This window comes from Monodelphis domestica, chromosome 3 (genome assembly GCF_027887165.1).
Source record: "Monodelphis domestica isolate mMonDom1 chromosome 3, mMonDom1.pri, whole genome shotgun sequence".
Lineage (NCBI taxonomy): Eukaryota > Metazoa > Chordata > Mammalia > Didelphimorphia > Didelphidae > Monodelphis > Monodelphis domestica.
The window spans coordinates 22290913-22305994 of record NC_077229.1 but is presented as its reverse complement, the minus strand read 5'-3'; the positions used below and the strand labels follow the sequence as shown (position 1 = coordinate 22305994).

The 15082-nt window shown below is 53.3% G+C and overlaps 1 protein-coding gene across 2 annotated transcripts in view; it reads left to right on the top strand.

Moving 5' to 3' along the window:
- The window catches only part of ZNRF3 (zinc and ring finger 3), a 171470-nt gene extending 157626 nt beyond the window's left edge, over positions 1 to 13844 (top strand). For both annotated transcript variants that reach the window (XM_007490489.2, XM_016432531.2), the window contains exons 3-9: positions 1267 to 1341; positions 1731 to 1862; positions 3263 to 3373; positions 8200 to 8367; positions 8821 to 8923; positions 9206 to 10726; positions 10915 to 13844. In XM_007490489.2, coding sequence (XP_007490551.2) covers positions 1267 to 1341; positions 1731 to 1862; positions 3263 to 3373; positions 8200 to 8367; positions 8821 to 8923; positions 9206 to 10726; positions 10915 to 10967 — 2163 coding nt within the window. In that variant the 3' untranslated portion in view covers positions 10968 to 13844. The remainder of the gene's footprint in view (positions 1 to 1266; positions 1342 to 1730; positions 1863 to 3262; positions 3374 to 8199; positions 8368 to 8820; positions 8924 to 9205; positions 10727 to 10914) is intronic.
- The last annotated feature ends 1238 nt before the right edge of the window (positions 13845 to 15082 follow it).

Genomic DNA, 15082 nt, shown 5'->3' with positions numbered 1-15082 from the left:
CTAGGTTTGGGGGTTCCAAGAGACCTTAAGGCTAAAGTTGGGGGTCCTCACTAATGGAGAGAAATACCAACATGCGAGCCCGCAGGAGAGTGGGGGGCTGGCCACACACACCCCCTTAGTTTTATGACTCTGTGATGTTATTCCAGTCTGGTTCTAAGCTCAGTTCATTTCAGTTCTTGGTTTTAACAGCTCTCATAGATTTATTTTAAAAGGATGCTCTGCAAAGATGTGTGGCTCCGAAGGGACCCAGTGCTTCATGATTACAAATCCTCATTCTTTCTACCAGCGATGCCAGGGGAGGGGATTGCTGAAATTCAGCCAGGAAGGGAAGAGGGGAGGTCGGGCCTCGGGCCTGCAGGATTTCTGAGATTGCTGGTTCTCCAGCAGGGTACGGGCACCCGTGAGAGTCTCAAAATCAGAAGGGTCCAGTGTAAGAGCCCCCGGGAAGTCTATGCTTGCTGGGTAACACACGGGCTGGCTGAGAAGCCATGGAACATGTCTGCCCTCCAGTGGACAGAAGGCTCCACTGGCCTGGAAAGGACCTTTCATTTTCGGGAAGCCTGACTTTCCTTGCAGTAGTTCATTCACTACACTGCCTTCTTGTTCATCCCCAGAGGGCAGTTGCATCTATGTCAGGTTATTTGAATAGATTTTAATTAAATTTTATCTTATTATTTAATTTTTCCAAGGTCACATGATTCATGTTGTCCCCTCCCCTCCCCCATCCCAGAGCTGATGAGCAGTTCCTCTGGGTTATCCCCGTATTATCACTCAGTACCACTGAATAGATTTTAAGCCTTCCCTGAGCTCTGGACCCTGCGAACCTCTGAAGATAGGCATTGAACTCAGAGCCTATCTGGCTGGACTGACTTGATTTTTGTGCCTAACCTTCTCCCCTAATGGGAGAAGACTCTTGAAGGCGGGGAGCTTGTCTTATCTTTTGTAGTGACCACAGTCCGCGGAGTCTCAGGGCTCAGGAAAGACTTGGGCAAGAAGAACGGCGGAGAGGAAGGAACCCAGATTACCTCTCCTCACTGGCAAAGGGCCCTAATGGGAACCCTCTAAATCTCTGGTTCGGCCCAGCCTCCTGCTTCTCCCGTGCTGACGGCGCTCAGGCCCTCTTCAGCCGGAGGCAGCACGGGTCTGTCACCCGACTGGGGCTGGCCTCTTAGGGTGCTGAGGAGTTTCCACCGAGAGCTCCTTGACGCAAGGGCATTGTGGGATTGGGTGAGCAGTCTGGGGCACTAACTTGAGCTGCCCTTTCAGGCCAAGCGAGCTGTCCAGCGGGGAGCTACTGCGGTCATCTTTGACGTGTCGGAAAACCCGGATGCCATCGATCAGGTAAGACCTCTGCTTGCCCTAGGAGGCCGCCCCCCTGTTGTGTAGGGGATCGTAGCCTTGTCTCCCCTAAAAGGGCTTCTTCTGTAACGGAGAAGAGCTCCTGAGAGGTGAGGCTCTGTGGGCTTCCCGTCACCGTACAGAAACGGACGGAGACAACTGACCATTCCAGTCCAGTCTCCAAGGCTGCATTTCCCAAAGGCTCTCTGCCCCAGAGGCTGACCCAGAGAGAGGTAGCCCAGGGGCCCCTCAGGACTCTGTGGGCTTAGAAGAGGCCTCTGAGCTTGGTCAGCTGGTCTCTTTCCGGCCATGTATTTATTCTCCCCTCTTAACTGCTTTCCTCAGGGGCCATTGAGTGACTCCATTAATCGGCATCTTCTTTCCATTCCTAGTTAAACCAGGGCTCCGAAGACCCGCTGAAGAGGCCGGTGGTGTATGTGAAAGGCGCTGATGCACTCAAATTGATGAACATCGTTAATAAGCAGAAAGTGGCTCGAGCAAGGATTCAGCATCGGCCCCCCCGGGTGAGGCTCAGGAGTCAGGGCTCGGTTTGCTCTGTATGGCACCTACCTGCTCCCCTAGCTTCTGCGGCTCATCAGCTACCATAGCTAACCCTTCTTCTTGCTTAGATTCTGAGGTTTTGCATCCAGCACTTGGGTATAAGCCCAGCCCCCACCCCCAAGGACCCCGAGTGCTTGATTGTTCAGACAGGGCATAGGACTGGCCCCAGGGAAACCCAATCTGTGGTTTAGCCGAGAATGTCCAGACAGAGATGTGCAGTTAGCAGGCTATTTCTTGGGCTCCCTCACACAGGGTTCGCTCTCTCCTAGGAAAATCCTCAGTTTCTTGCTCTTAGACATAAGCCTTCTCAACCTTCTCATCCTCTACTGTTCTACAGCCTCCAGGCGGAGCCTTAAAAAAATAGAGAAGAAAATGAAAGCAAACCCTGGGAGAAAGAATGATAATGAATGTTCCTCTCTCTTCCCTCTATCTCTGCTTAAGTCAATATGTTTGAGATTAGGGATCCTCTGATGAATAGGTGAATTGATTTGTGGGATTAAAGGCTTCAAAAAGTTAGCCTTTACTAATGACAGAAATTCCTGTCCTCCCCAGAAGTCTAGTCAAAGGATGGACAGGAAGGAAGTCTAGCACCTTTGTCCCAAGCCTTGGACTGGAGGCTTGTGTCACCTGGGGACAGATGGTTTGCATCCCTTTCCTCTTCCTTATTTGAAAGAATTCCTCAGCATTCAAGTGCTCAGGTTCTAGGGACCCTTTGTTCCCAAGAACTTCATTCACACTGTCTACCAAAACCATGGCCTCTCTTCCCTGGCACAGAGATGAGTCTTCTAGTTTTGAGGAGAAGACGTTTCTCTGAGCCAGAGACAGAGTTCTTCAGACTAAGGGCAGTTGCTGAGGAATTGAATTGCTGGCTTCCTTTTAAAGGAGAAAAAGAGTAGAGCCCTGGCAAATATGAATCATTGTAGTGAAAGCTGGTATTTGTGGAGGCAGCATACAATTTTCCGAGTTGTTATAACCATTAATTGTATGGCTAGTAATCACTGTTCCCTCAAAACATGACACTCACTCCTTTGTTCAACAAATGTGATATAGTTGGGCTTCTTTGCAAGAGCCTCACCGTAGAATGTGTCTTGTGCTGTTCTCTGGGGGTCTGGCAAGCCAAATGGTTCTCTTGGCTGCCTGTTGTGCCAGGGGCACTAACTTGGGCTTGATCTCACATCTTTGCTCAGGTTGAGCAATTTTTTGAGAAATGAAGAGAGTGAGGCAGGCCCCTGTGTTCCTAGGGTCTTGGATCCTGGAATACTCTTAATGGACAATCTGCTCAAGGAAAAAAATAAATAGGGGAATAGAAAGGAAAATTCAAAGCCGTACGGTAACCACAATTTCTCTCTTTTTTTCCTCCCAGCAACCCACTGAGTACTTTGACATGGGCATTTTCCTGGCTTTCTTTGTGGTGGTCTCCTTGGTTTGCCTCTTCCTTCTTGTCAAAATCAAGCTGAAGCAGAGGCGCAGCCAGGTAATGATGGAAAGCAGCCCTTGGTGCAAGCCCTTCTGAGGATTTCCTTAGCCCACCAGTAGGTGTCACAGATTCCCACCCCGTGTCCCCATCAGCCAACAGTCAACAAGCTTGGATTAAGAACCTATCATGTGCCACTCACTGGGTGAAAAAAAGACAAAGCCATCCTTGGGAAGGAGAATAACCACATCATTGAAGAGGCGGCTCTGGGCATAGAAATACAAGCAAGCAAAATAGTTCCTGTCTTTAGGAAGCTTATGTTCTCATGGGGAAAATAATGCATCACAGGGGTCTAGTGTTGGCAAGGGACAGAAGGGGGGAGGGGGGGGGGGCACAGGCCATGAGAGGAAGACAAGGGCCTGGTTTGGAAATGGCCAGAAATGAAATGCATGACTCCATAAGGACAGTGAGGGAAGGACACCTGGAACTGGGGGATCCAAAAAGACAGTGTAGAAAATGGCCCCCAGAGTTTTAAAGAGAGTCAGAGATTCTGAAGAGGTTGGGGGAAGGTGCCCTGACCTAGGGACCAGCCTAAACAAAGGCCTCAAGATGAGGAACAGCAGCCCCAAAGTCGTCTGGAAAGACTGGTGAGAGCCAGCTTGGGAAGGACTTTGAAGGCCAAACAGAGAGCATTTGATTGGAGTTGTTTGAACAGGACAGTGAGAGCTACTCTTGAGGAAAACCCCTGGAGCATGCAGTTGGAGAAGAACGTAGAGGAGGCTGGGAGCTTGTCTCGGAGGCTGCTGTCAAAAGTCCAGGCTAGATGTGACAGGGATCTAATAGAGGGCGGGGGCTGGGGAGAAGTGGGGAATAAAGAAAGACCAGAATTGGCAAGCAGTTGGATAAAAAGGGTGATTGGCGAGTGTGAGGAGGCCTGGCCGGTGCTGGGGTTTGGAACGTGGTTCACTTGAAAGGATTGTGATACCCTTGACAGAAATAGAGACATTTGCAAGAGCGGAGAGTTTGTGAGGAAATAGTTCTCTTTAGGATATGTTGAGGTATCACAGACAGTTTGTTTGTGCCTGGAGCTTAGGAAAGCATCATTGGCAAAAAGAAGCTAATTAAACTTAAGGGAATTAATAAGGTCACTGAAAGAATTTAGAAAGAAAAGAAGGCCCAGGACAGAGCCTTGGGGTTCATCCATAGTCAGGACATGGTATTCGTGCTGAAAGAACAATGCAACGCCGCAAGCGAGTAGAGCAGTCAAGACAGATAATCAGGCGTCCCCACTAAAGGGCCACAAGAACCTGGAACCACCTCCCCCAGGAGCTTACCATGTTAATGCCAAGCTTAGCGCAGTGCCCTTACCCTCTTGCGGAGCCCCCACTGCAGCACAGAATGTCACATCAATTAGCCGCTGGACTTCCCCAGGAGCTGGGATGACGTGCACCTAACAACATCTGTCCAGAATTTTCTTGAGTTTGCCTCAGAAAGTGAGAGGCAAAAGACAGGCTGCTGAAAGTTTTTCAAGGAAGAATGAGACTTGGCTATCTTTCTAAGTAGCTGGGAAGGAGCCAGTGAATAGGAAAAGATTAAGGGAGTGAGGGGAGTCATTGGCTGGAGGTTGTGTGAAGGGATGGGATCATGTACATGTAGAGCCTTGGCAAGGAAAAGGTCCATCGGAGTGGAGTCAAGATGGCAGAGTGAGAATTAGCATTTTTGCCCAGCTTGCCCAACATAAATCTTACACAATAACCCAGAAAATTTGCCAGACCAAATTCTGATCAGAAAAGGCAAGAAAAATCACATTGAGTCTTTTTTCCAGCCCATGGCTGCTTAGAGAGGCAGAGAAGGAAGTCTGTAGGCATAAGGCCCAAGGGCTTGCCACGAACAGGGAGCATTCCAGTGCCTGGGAATGGAAAGGAGGCTGAGACAGAACACAAGGGCAGGAGTAGGTCCCCTCTCGCAGCTCATCTTCTTGCCTATTCCTTAATTTGGGCAGAGCTCAGACTAGGAGAGCAGTGAACACACTTCTCCCCAATTCATACTACTTGGAAGCAGTGAAAACTTGCAGCCCTTCAGAATGAGCTGTGAACACAGCTGAAGGACATAAAAAATGATAGACGCTTCAGCCTTGGTTCTCTTCACCTCACCCTCACCCCAGAGGTGAGCAGAGCCCAGCACTAACATAAAATCCAAGGTGAAGAGAGTAGGAAGAATGAACACAGCATCTGAAACTATTATGGTGACAGATTTTCAACAGAAACTCAGAGGAAAACAAAGGCCTAAAAACATCCAAAAGCAAAGCTTCAAAGAAAAATGCAGATTTAACGTAAGCCCAGAAAGAATTCCTTTAAAAAAAAAATTCTAGAAAATTGGAAAAGACATTTTAAAAAAACAAATGAGAGCCAAGTAAGAAAGATATGAAATGATGATTCACTTCTTGGTAAAAAAAAAAAAGTAGAAAACCTTGCTGAAGAAAATAACTCCTTCAACATTAGGACCAAATGGAAGCTAATGACTCCATGGAGCATGAAGAAATAACAGTCAAAAAGAATGGGGGGAGGAGACAAAAGAAAATGTGGACTTTCATAGGAAAAAGCAATTGACCAGCACAACAGATTAAGGAGAGATTATTTAAGAATCATTGGGCTACCTGAAAGGAACCTAGACATCTTATTTAAACAAATCATAAAAGAAACTATAGATCTCTTAGAACCAGGGGGCAAAGTAGAAATTGAAAAAATATCCACCAGCCACTTGAAAAATCAAAATGAAATCTCCCTGGAATATTCTAGCCAAAATTCCAAATTCTCAGAGTGAAGAAAAAAACATTGCAGTCGGCATCCCTCTCCCCTCCCCACTCCACCACCCCCCACCCCCCCCCAAAAAAAAAAAGAATTCAATACTACAGATCCAGTCAGGATCACACAAGATTTAACAGCTACCACTTTTAAGGAATATGGCGTTTTGGACTAGGATATTCCAGAAAGCAAACCTGAATATAATCCCACAGGGAGGAAAAATGAAATAGAGGAATTTAAATCATTCCTAATTTTAAAAAACCAGAACTGAGTAGAAAATGTAACGTTCACCCTCAGGAGTAAGAAATCATAGGGACTAAACAACTGTTAAACTTTTTCCAGTATTTTATGGGGAGAGGAAAAATGTAACTTATTACATGGGGTTGGTTGTAGGAGTCGTAGTTAGATGGAGGGCCTGGGTGCGATTATATTTGAATGATCTCAAAAGAATGGAAAGTTAGAGAAGAGAAATACTCAGGGAGAGGAAGAATGGAGGAAATTATCTCACATAACTGAGGCATGCAAGGAAGAGTTTCTACATACAGTAGAGGGAGAAGTGAGCAACGTGTGGGCCTCCCTGTTCTGTAAATGCTTTAAAGGAGGGAGGAATGCCCATACACACAGTGGTGTGGAGAAAATTGGGCGATTCAGCAGGAGGGAAGAGGTTAAGGGAAAGGAGGGGGTAGAAATAAGAAGGAACACAGATGAAGGGAGACAATGGCAGAAGTAAAACACTTGAAGGAGAAGGGATGGGGGTAAGGGGCAAGGAAATATAAGCAAATAGAATAGAAATAGGCAGAGTTCTTGGGGGGGGGGGGGGTGATCTGAGTCCAGCAATCCCTTATCCTAAATAGAGAGAATGAATGTGTATCCGTACATGGGTGCACATTTGCCCATGGGTGCACATGCTCACACACACAGCTGAAAAGACTGCATTTCTAGATAGGGGAATCCAAAACCTTGAAACTATGAAATTTCAGGAAAGAAATGTGTCCTGCAGCAGCTGTCCTGCCCTAAGCCTGGCCTATGGAAGGAGAAATGGGCTCGGGCCAGAAGTTCTAGCCGGGGAAACTATCCATCTTGTTGCGACAGAATGAAGGGGGTCCTTGGTAGTGAGCTGAGTTTTCTAGCCTAGGGTGTGGATCCCGGCAGACGTCCTCCCCACGTTCCTCGGCCAGCCGTCACTGTGGCGCTGCTTCCGTAGATCATCCCGGGGCCTCTGCTGCTGGGGAGAGACTGTGCCAAACACAAAAATGCCTAAAAGTCATTCTCTGAACATCCTCTCTGCTGCTGCCTACGGGTAGGATATCCCTTGGGAAAGCTTAACTAATCAGATTAGGTGAGTCTCTAATGGTTGTCACCCACTTTGTGAATTGACACAACAATTAGGAATTTGGGAAGTCTCAGAAGCAGATTCCGTAAATCTAAACAGTTTTTCCTTTAGCCGGTCCGTTTCCTTGGTCTGGTGTCCGGTGTGATATCATGGGGCATTTAGACCTGTGAAAACCAGGATGTTCTGGTCATTCCATTGGTCATTCCAAGACCGATGTTTTGGGCTGCTGCGATGGTTATTTCCTATGAAAAAAATAAGTGGGGAGCGATGATCATTTTTGGTTCTTTTTCTTAATGGCTGCAACCTTCTGTCATTGTGTGTGTTGCTGCGGAGAGGAACCCCGCAGCAGTCACGTGAACTCTCCACTGGGCTAGGGTCGTCCGATTATGTTTCCTTGTTGCAGAAGTGAGTGCGTTTAAAAGAATTAAAATGTCCCAAGCAGCATTTTGTACCTCCTATTTGTTTGTCACAAGGCTGTGCCTTAGGTTAGCTGTCGTGATAGACATGCCTGTCAATGGGGGAGTTGAGCCCATGTAGGGACCCCAAAAAAGAGAGGAGGCCCCTTCGGCAGGCCACGGGTCCCCGGGCGCTTGGGCAGCTTCTGGAGCCAGCAGTTTCTTGGCAAAATTCTAATTCATCTTAGCTGCCAGATCTGTGAATGTCTCGTGCCCAAACACACTGCAGCCTGGCCTCCGTTATCAGAAAGCTTTCGTGGCAGAACCGTCATCGGGTCTCCTTCTCCTTCGTAGAATTCCATGAACAGACTGGCTGTGCAGGCTCTGGAGAAGATGGAAACCAGGAAGTTCAAGTCTAAGAGTAAGGGCTCCCGGGAAGGGAGCTGGGGAGCCCTGGACACCCTCAGCAGCAGCTCCACTTCGGACTGTGCCATCTGTCTGGAGAAGTACATTGACGGCGAGGTAATTTGGCTCGTCCCCCGCTTTCCCAGAGGGAGTCCCTCTCAGGAGGGGCGGGGGGCCCTCTCGGGTCAGAGTGCAGCTTCCTCCAGGGTGCTTCCCCTGGGGTGGTCGATGAGTGCACGAGCCCAGACCCAAGACCTCTGGCACTTAGGGGCTCACTGTAGCTGAACCGATCGTCACGGGCCAATCTTGACCCCCTCTGAAAAGTGAAAGGGGAGTGGGCACAGAGCTTTAGGGTCCTGGATCTCGGGCGGTCAGTGCAGCCAGAGGCCCAGCTCCAGCCCCTCTGACCTCCCTGGGCCTCTGCCCAGCAGGGGGTGCGCAGCTTCCACCCGGAATAACCCCGATCTCCGGCAGCCCTGAGGCCAGGCTGGGGGTCAGACTGAGCCTCCGGAGGCCTGGATGGTGGTCCCGGGGCCTGCTTCTGGAAACATGTTCCTCTTCCATTTTTAGGAGCTCCGTGTGATTCCTTGTACTCACCGATTCCACAAGAAATGCGTGGACCCCTGGCTGCTCCAGCACCACACGTGTCCCCACTGCCGTCATAACATAATAGGTGAGCAGGCCGGGGCCTGGGGCTGTCTCTGCAAACCTTGGGGGTCTCCCTCCCCCGGGCTCGGGGCTGGGATGGAAGCAGGGCACGTGGAGAGAGGCAAGACTGAGCTGGGGCCTCCTGGCGGAGCCGGGCAGCCAGGGCGTGTGCTCCGGCCCTGGATTCAGGCCCTCGGAGGGGAGGGGCTTGTCGGGCCTTCTCCGGCGTCCCGGCCAAGGGAGCGCTGAGCTCAGCGTCCCCCTCAGTGTCTCTGGGAATGTCTACACTGTTTTCTCTTTTCCCCAGAACAAAAGGGGAACCCGGGCCCAGGCTGCGCAGAGCCCGGTAACCCCACGCGGAGCCGGCAGCCCAGGGTCATCCTCCCTGTGCATTACCCAGGCCGCGTGCACAGGACCGGCCAGATCCCGGCCTATCCCATGCGGACGAGCATGGACTCCCAAGGAAACCCCATCACCCTGCTCACCGTCGACCCCCACGGGGAGCAGGGCCTGTATGCGGGCCAGGCCCCAGCCTACCTCTCCGGCTACCCGGCGCTTCACCTGGAGCACGCCCTGGCCCCGCACCGCTGCGGCCTGGAGCCCCGGCCTTACGCCTTGCGGAGGCCCAAGCTGGGTGGACGCGGGCCGGCCAAGGCCGCCTGCCTCCCCCAGTACGAGACCGTGTACCAGCACTACTACTTCCAGGGCCTCAGCTACCCCGAGCAGGAGGCCCCGGCCGCGGCCGCCCAGGGCTCCTCCCGGGCCTTCCAGGCGGCCGCCGGCGGCCTGCTCTTCCCCGCCGCGGTGCGCATGGCGCCCTCCTCCCACCTGGAGAGCGGAAGCGCTTCGAGCTTCAGCTGCTACCACGGCCACCGCTCGGTGTGCAGCGGCTACCTGGCGGACTGCCCGGGCAGCGACAGCAGCAGCAGCAGCAGCGGCGGCGGCGGCGGCGGAGGCTCGTCCGGCCAGTGCCGCTGCTCGTCCAGCGACTCGGTGCTCGACTGCACCGAGGTCAGCAACCAGGGCGTCTACGGGAGCTGCTCCACCTTCCGGAGCTCGCTCAGCAGCGACTACGACCCCTTCATCTACCGCAGCCGCAGCCCCTGCCGGACGGCCGAGAGCCGGGGGCCCCCCCGCGAGGAGCGGCGGCCCGGCACGGCCTCCCCCTCCGGGGACCAGCTGTCCAGCTGCAGCCTCGAGGTCAACTACAGCAGCCATTCCTCTCTGGAGCACAGGGATGCCGGCGCCTCTACCTCAGAAGGAGGGCCCGAGGCTCCCCCGGGGGCCACGTGGGACGTCAGGAGGCCCTGGAGGGGCCCCGAGGCCTCCGCGGCCGCCCCGGACTCAGCGTGCGCCTGCTGCTTCGAGGCCCCGCGCCTGGCTCTGGAGGCCGGCGGGGGAGCCTCGTGTCGGACCGACGGGCCCAGGGGCGGGGGCCTGCCCTGCTACTTCTATGAAGAGAAGCCGGGGGCCCCGGGGGGCGGCGGCTGCTACACGGAGGACTACGCGGTCAGCGTGCGCTACGCGCTGGCCGACGAGAGCCTGCCCAGCTGCTACGGGGGGCCGAGGGAGCTGGGCCAGCGCATCCCCATCATTCCTGAGGACGTGGACTGTGACGCGGTCCTGCCCACAGACTGCCGCGGGGCCCGACGCTACAGCTCCTGGGACGAGCCCCCCGAGGCGGGCCCGCCGCCCCGCCGGCTGCTCGGAGAGGCCCGCCAGGACAGGGATCTGGCCTTCCAGCTTCCCCACGAGGACGAGAGCCGGGCCTTCTTCCCGCGGGCCCCCCGGGACTCCCCAGAGGCGGTGCCCCCCACGGAGGCGGCAGGTGAGAGGCTGGCCCAGCCGTGGGGGCGCCCAGAAACGCCCCCGGCCCGGCGGCCCCCCACCCACTAGGTGCTCGGGAGAGGGGGTGGGGGTGGGGGAGCTTCCTCTCTCAGAGCACCCTCCCCCCGAGGTGTGGTGTGCCCGGGCCGAGGGCTCTGCTTTGTCTGACCCCTGTGTTCTCTCCCCCAGGCCTGGGGTCTCCCCCTCACCCACCACTGGACAGAAGCGGCAGGGTCGTCTGAACTCAGATGGACTTTTAGCCCAAAACAGCGACTCGGCAGAGACTCCAAATTGTTTGACTTCCTTTCAAAAGAAAAAAAAAACAAAACTTTTTTTAGCTTTGACAAACAGAAAAGTGGTAATATGGAGAGCCGGCCCTCCCCTCCCCCTCACCAAGCCGCCACGGCCAAGGCGCCGAGCCCCTCCCTTCCAGACAAATGTTTATTCTTGTATTCTCAGACGTGTGCGCTTGGGCTTCACAGTGGGCTAGGCCTGAGCTCTCTGTTTTTTAAAAATATTCTATGTAAATGTAAAAAGTGTTATTTAAATATATATTTTTAAAAATCTTTTAACTCACCAACTTTTGCTGAAAAGAAAACTCGCACACGACTGCATCCAATAAGTGTGTCTTGTAGCGGCGCCTCCCTGAGGGAGGTCAGGCCTTCCACGTGCACTCAGGGCTGTCCCTGCCTTAGAAACCCAGCCAGACGCTAGAAGAGGGCTCCGAGGCTGTGGGTGCAGATCGAGAGGGCCACCGTCGTGCCTTTGTTCTTCTGGGGCCCTGGAAGGCTCCCCTGCTCTGGGAAGGCCGGCCCCATCGGGATGGGAGTGAGAATGGGGTTTGGGTCCAGTCTGATGGGGGTGGCAGCCAGGGAGGAGGCCGGCCTCCATTGTCTGCCACTTTTCTCTCCTTGGGCAGATGTGGGGCCCAGCTGTCCCTTCCCTTCTCTTCTGTGGCTGCAGACGTGCACCAGGTGTGATGGTACGGGAGCCTCGGCACACGAGCACCCTTGGGATCCACTTCTGTGGAAGCCGCTGCTGGGGGGCAGGGGGGCGGCAGAGAGCTGAGGAGATCTTTCTGAGGCCTCGCCGTCTGGGAACGCAGCTCTTTCTGGTTAAGCGTGTTGCTCTCCTATCCTGCCTTTGCTTATTCTTTGAAGGAAGTCCTTATGCTGCCCAGTGCCATGAACCTCTCATGAAGTGCTCTTTATTTTGTTCACTATTTATTGCCTGCCTGCCTTCCTGCCTTCCTTCCTGCCTTCCTTCCCTTTCTCCTGCCTCCCTCCCTGCCTGCCTTCCTTCCTTCCCTCTTTCCTGCCTGCCTTCCTTCCCTCTTGCCTTCCTGCCTTCTTTCCCTTCCTGTCTGCCTTCCTTCCTTCCCTCTTGCCTTCCTGCCTTCTTTCCCTTCCTGTCTGCCTTCCTTCCTTCCCTCTTGCCTTCCTGCCTTCTTTCCCTTCCTGTCTGCCTTCCTTCCTTCCCTCTTGCCTTCCTGCCTTCCTGCCATTCTTCCTTCCTTCATGCCTGCCTCCCTCCCTCCCTTCCCTTTCTCCTTCCTCCCTCCCTTCCTTTCCTCCTTCCTTCCTGCCTTCCTTTAAAGCCTGACAGGCCTGGTGGCTGGCTGTAAGCCAGCAAGAGCTTCTGCCCTCCCTATGGCCCAGAACATTCCCCTCCCTCACTAGTGAGGAGGCATCTGGGAGAGAGCAAAGATGCCACCCCCTGGGCAGGCCGATGGGTGAGGCTCCTTCAGGGCCTGCAGGGTGGCCGGCTCTGAGCCAGCACTTGGGCTTCCCAAACCCAGACCCCCTCCCCCACCATCCTTTACCTGTGGAAATCTGTTGTGGGGAGCTTGGGAGGAGCCTTGGCACTCCACCAGGACACCTGGCCGCCCCACCCCACAGTAGCAGGAGGGAGGGAGGGAGGCGGGGGGGGGGGGGAGGGGCAGGCCAGCCTGCGCTGCCTGGATCTGGGAGGGTGTGGAGCTCTCACAAGAGCCTTCTACAATGGGGGGCCCCCAAACTCACCCGCCTTCCAAAATCCTGAGCCCTGTGAAAGCCACTGTGCCACTCCCCATCCCAACACACACACTCTCCGGGATCCCTGGACGATGACGTAATAGTGAAAGCAGAGTGGGGGGTCAACCTCAAGCCCCAGGAGCCTGGCATGGGTCTGAGGGCTGAGTAAAAAGCTTTAGTGCCTCCGGGGCCCTTGCAGGGAGGTGGTGCCGACAACAGCCCCAGGCGCTCTCCTCTCTTGAGGCAGCCTCCAGGGCTCTGCTGGGTGCCGGCCCGGAGCACAGAGAAGAGACCACGACTGCCCCTGGCTTTGGGGAGCTTGACAGGGTCTCTGCTCAGAAGGAAGGAGGGGTGGCAGGAAACCCAGCGGAACCGTCGGGCAGCTCGGGGCGTCCTTGGCCGGCCTGCATGGCCCCCAGAGCGGGACGATGCCTCGTGTTCCACCCGACCCACCGGTCCCAGCATCTCCCCCCTCCCCCCCAGCCTTTTCCCTGTGAATCTGCCCCGTGTGAGCGGATCACCTTTTCCACTGAGCCCCCGACTCCGGGGCGTGTGGGAGGGGAAGCGCCAGGGTTCCGATGGGGGTCTGGCCCCCTCCCTTCCCCGCCGAAGCTTCCCACACGTGAGGAGGACGAGGAGGGGGATGTCGCACATCGCAGCGGTGTCGCTATGTCTGTAGGGAAGCCGTCGAGCAGCCCTTTCCAGCGCTCTCCCCCTCTTCTCCCACCGCAGCACTTACATGGCTGTGAGAGACGGCCGGGAATTCCCGTCCGAGGCCTCTCCGGCGCGACCCTTTCAGAAATGTTGTCGCGGCTGGACAACGCCCTGTGTATATTCTGTGTATGTATAGCAACACGTTTCATGTATGGAAATATGTTCTCGGAATATTTATTTACTAATATATTTATCTTAAGCCGTGTCTCCTGTTGAGCGTGACGTTACTGCAGGAACTCACCGAGGCCCGCAAATACGCGACGTTTCGCTCCCCACTTCTGCCCATCCGCCGACCAGAAACACGACTTAACCAAGCCGCGTGTCGTCTTCTACCATTTTTGTAACAAAGTGTACAAAAGACTGTAAAAAAAATACAATTTTATCAAGTATGTATCCTATGGTGTGTTCTGTCTCGTGAAAGTCCACCATGGGGAGTGCTGGGCCCAGAATCTGGAGGGCCTGGGTTCCAGTCTGGCCTGGGGGACCCTGGGCAAGTCTGTGCTCATTAGCCCCTTGTCTTCCTAGACAGAGCTGGCATTTAGCAGGCTGCTGAATGGAAAACCTCTCCTTGACCAGATTGGGCTTGTTTGGATCCCAAGCTCCATTCACAGGCGCACAGTCGCCCTGAGATTCACAGGCACCACCGCCAGGCCGGGGATAGTCACTGGAGGCCCTGTTGTGGCTTGTGAACGAGTGGCGGGCAACTTTAGCCATCCAAGGAGAAATCTATGATTGAAAATCTGTTACCCTAAAGAAATAACTACATATCCCAAGAGCCCACTGACTTCCTGTCATTATGTACTTCCTGTAGACAGAGGATAAAGGGCGTGGGCTTTGGAGGCTCGCTTGCTCTGATGTAGAATCAGCATTGATGGTGGTGAATGGAGCTGACTAAAAAAAATGGCTAACCAGCCATGGACACATGGGTTTTATTTTGTATCTTCTTTATTCCTTGATTTCTAATGATCATTAATATCTTAAAGTATTATTATTGAGATTTAACTTTTACATTGATGGCAATCACGAAGGGATATGTAGTTCTTTTTACAGAAGAGGGGAGGCATTTCCCCTTGCAGTCTTTCTTTAATGAATGCTCAGTCACCTGCCTGACTTTTCATTGGAAAGGGTAAAGATTAAAATTAATATCCAGTACTCCAAGTATTATATTTAATAATATTTATTAAATATTTATCTTGAAGTATAAAGAAGTAAGGCTAGCAAAAACCAAGAGCCACTCCTCCCTCTTCCACCATGGAACCAGAGACCACCGTGGGCGGAAAACAGATACTCAGAACTCCCTCCACATTTGGAGACACACAAACAGGAAAAGAAAAAGGGGATTGTGAGAAGTGTAGTCTCTAGGGTTCAATATTCTAAATCAATACAGAAGGAATGCCCTGTTATGGCCTGGTGCAGAGGAGGTCTATGACCCTTAAAAGAAAATGAAGGGAGAAGCTGAGCAGCTCAGGGGATTGAGAGTTGGGACCAAAGATGGGAGGTCCTGGGTTCAAATGGGGCCTCAGACATTTCCTAGTAGGGTGACCCTGGGCAAGTTACTTCTCCCCCATGGCCTAGCCCTCGCCACTCTTCTGTCTTGGAACCAATACACAGTCTTCATTCCAAGATGGAAG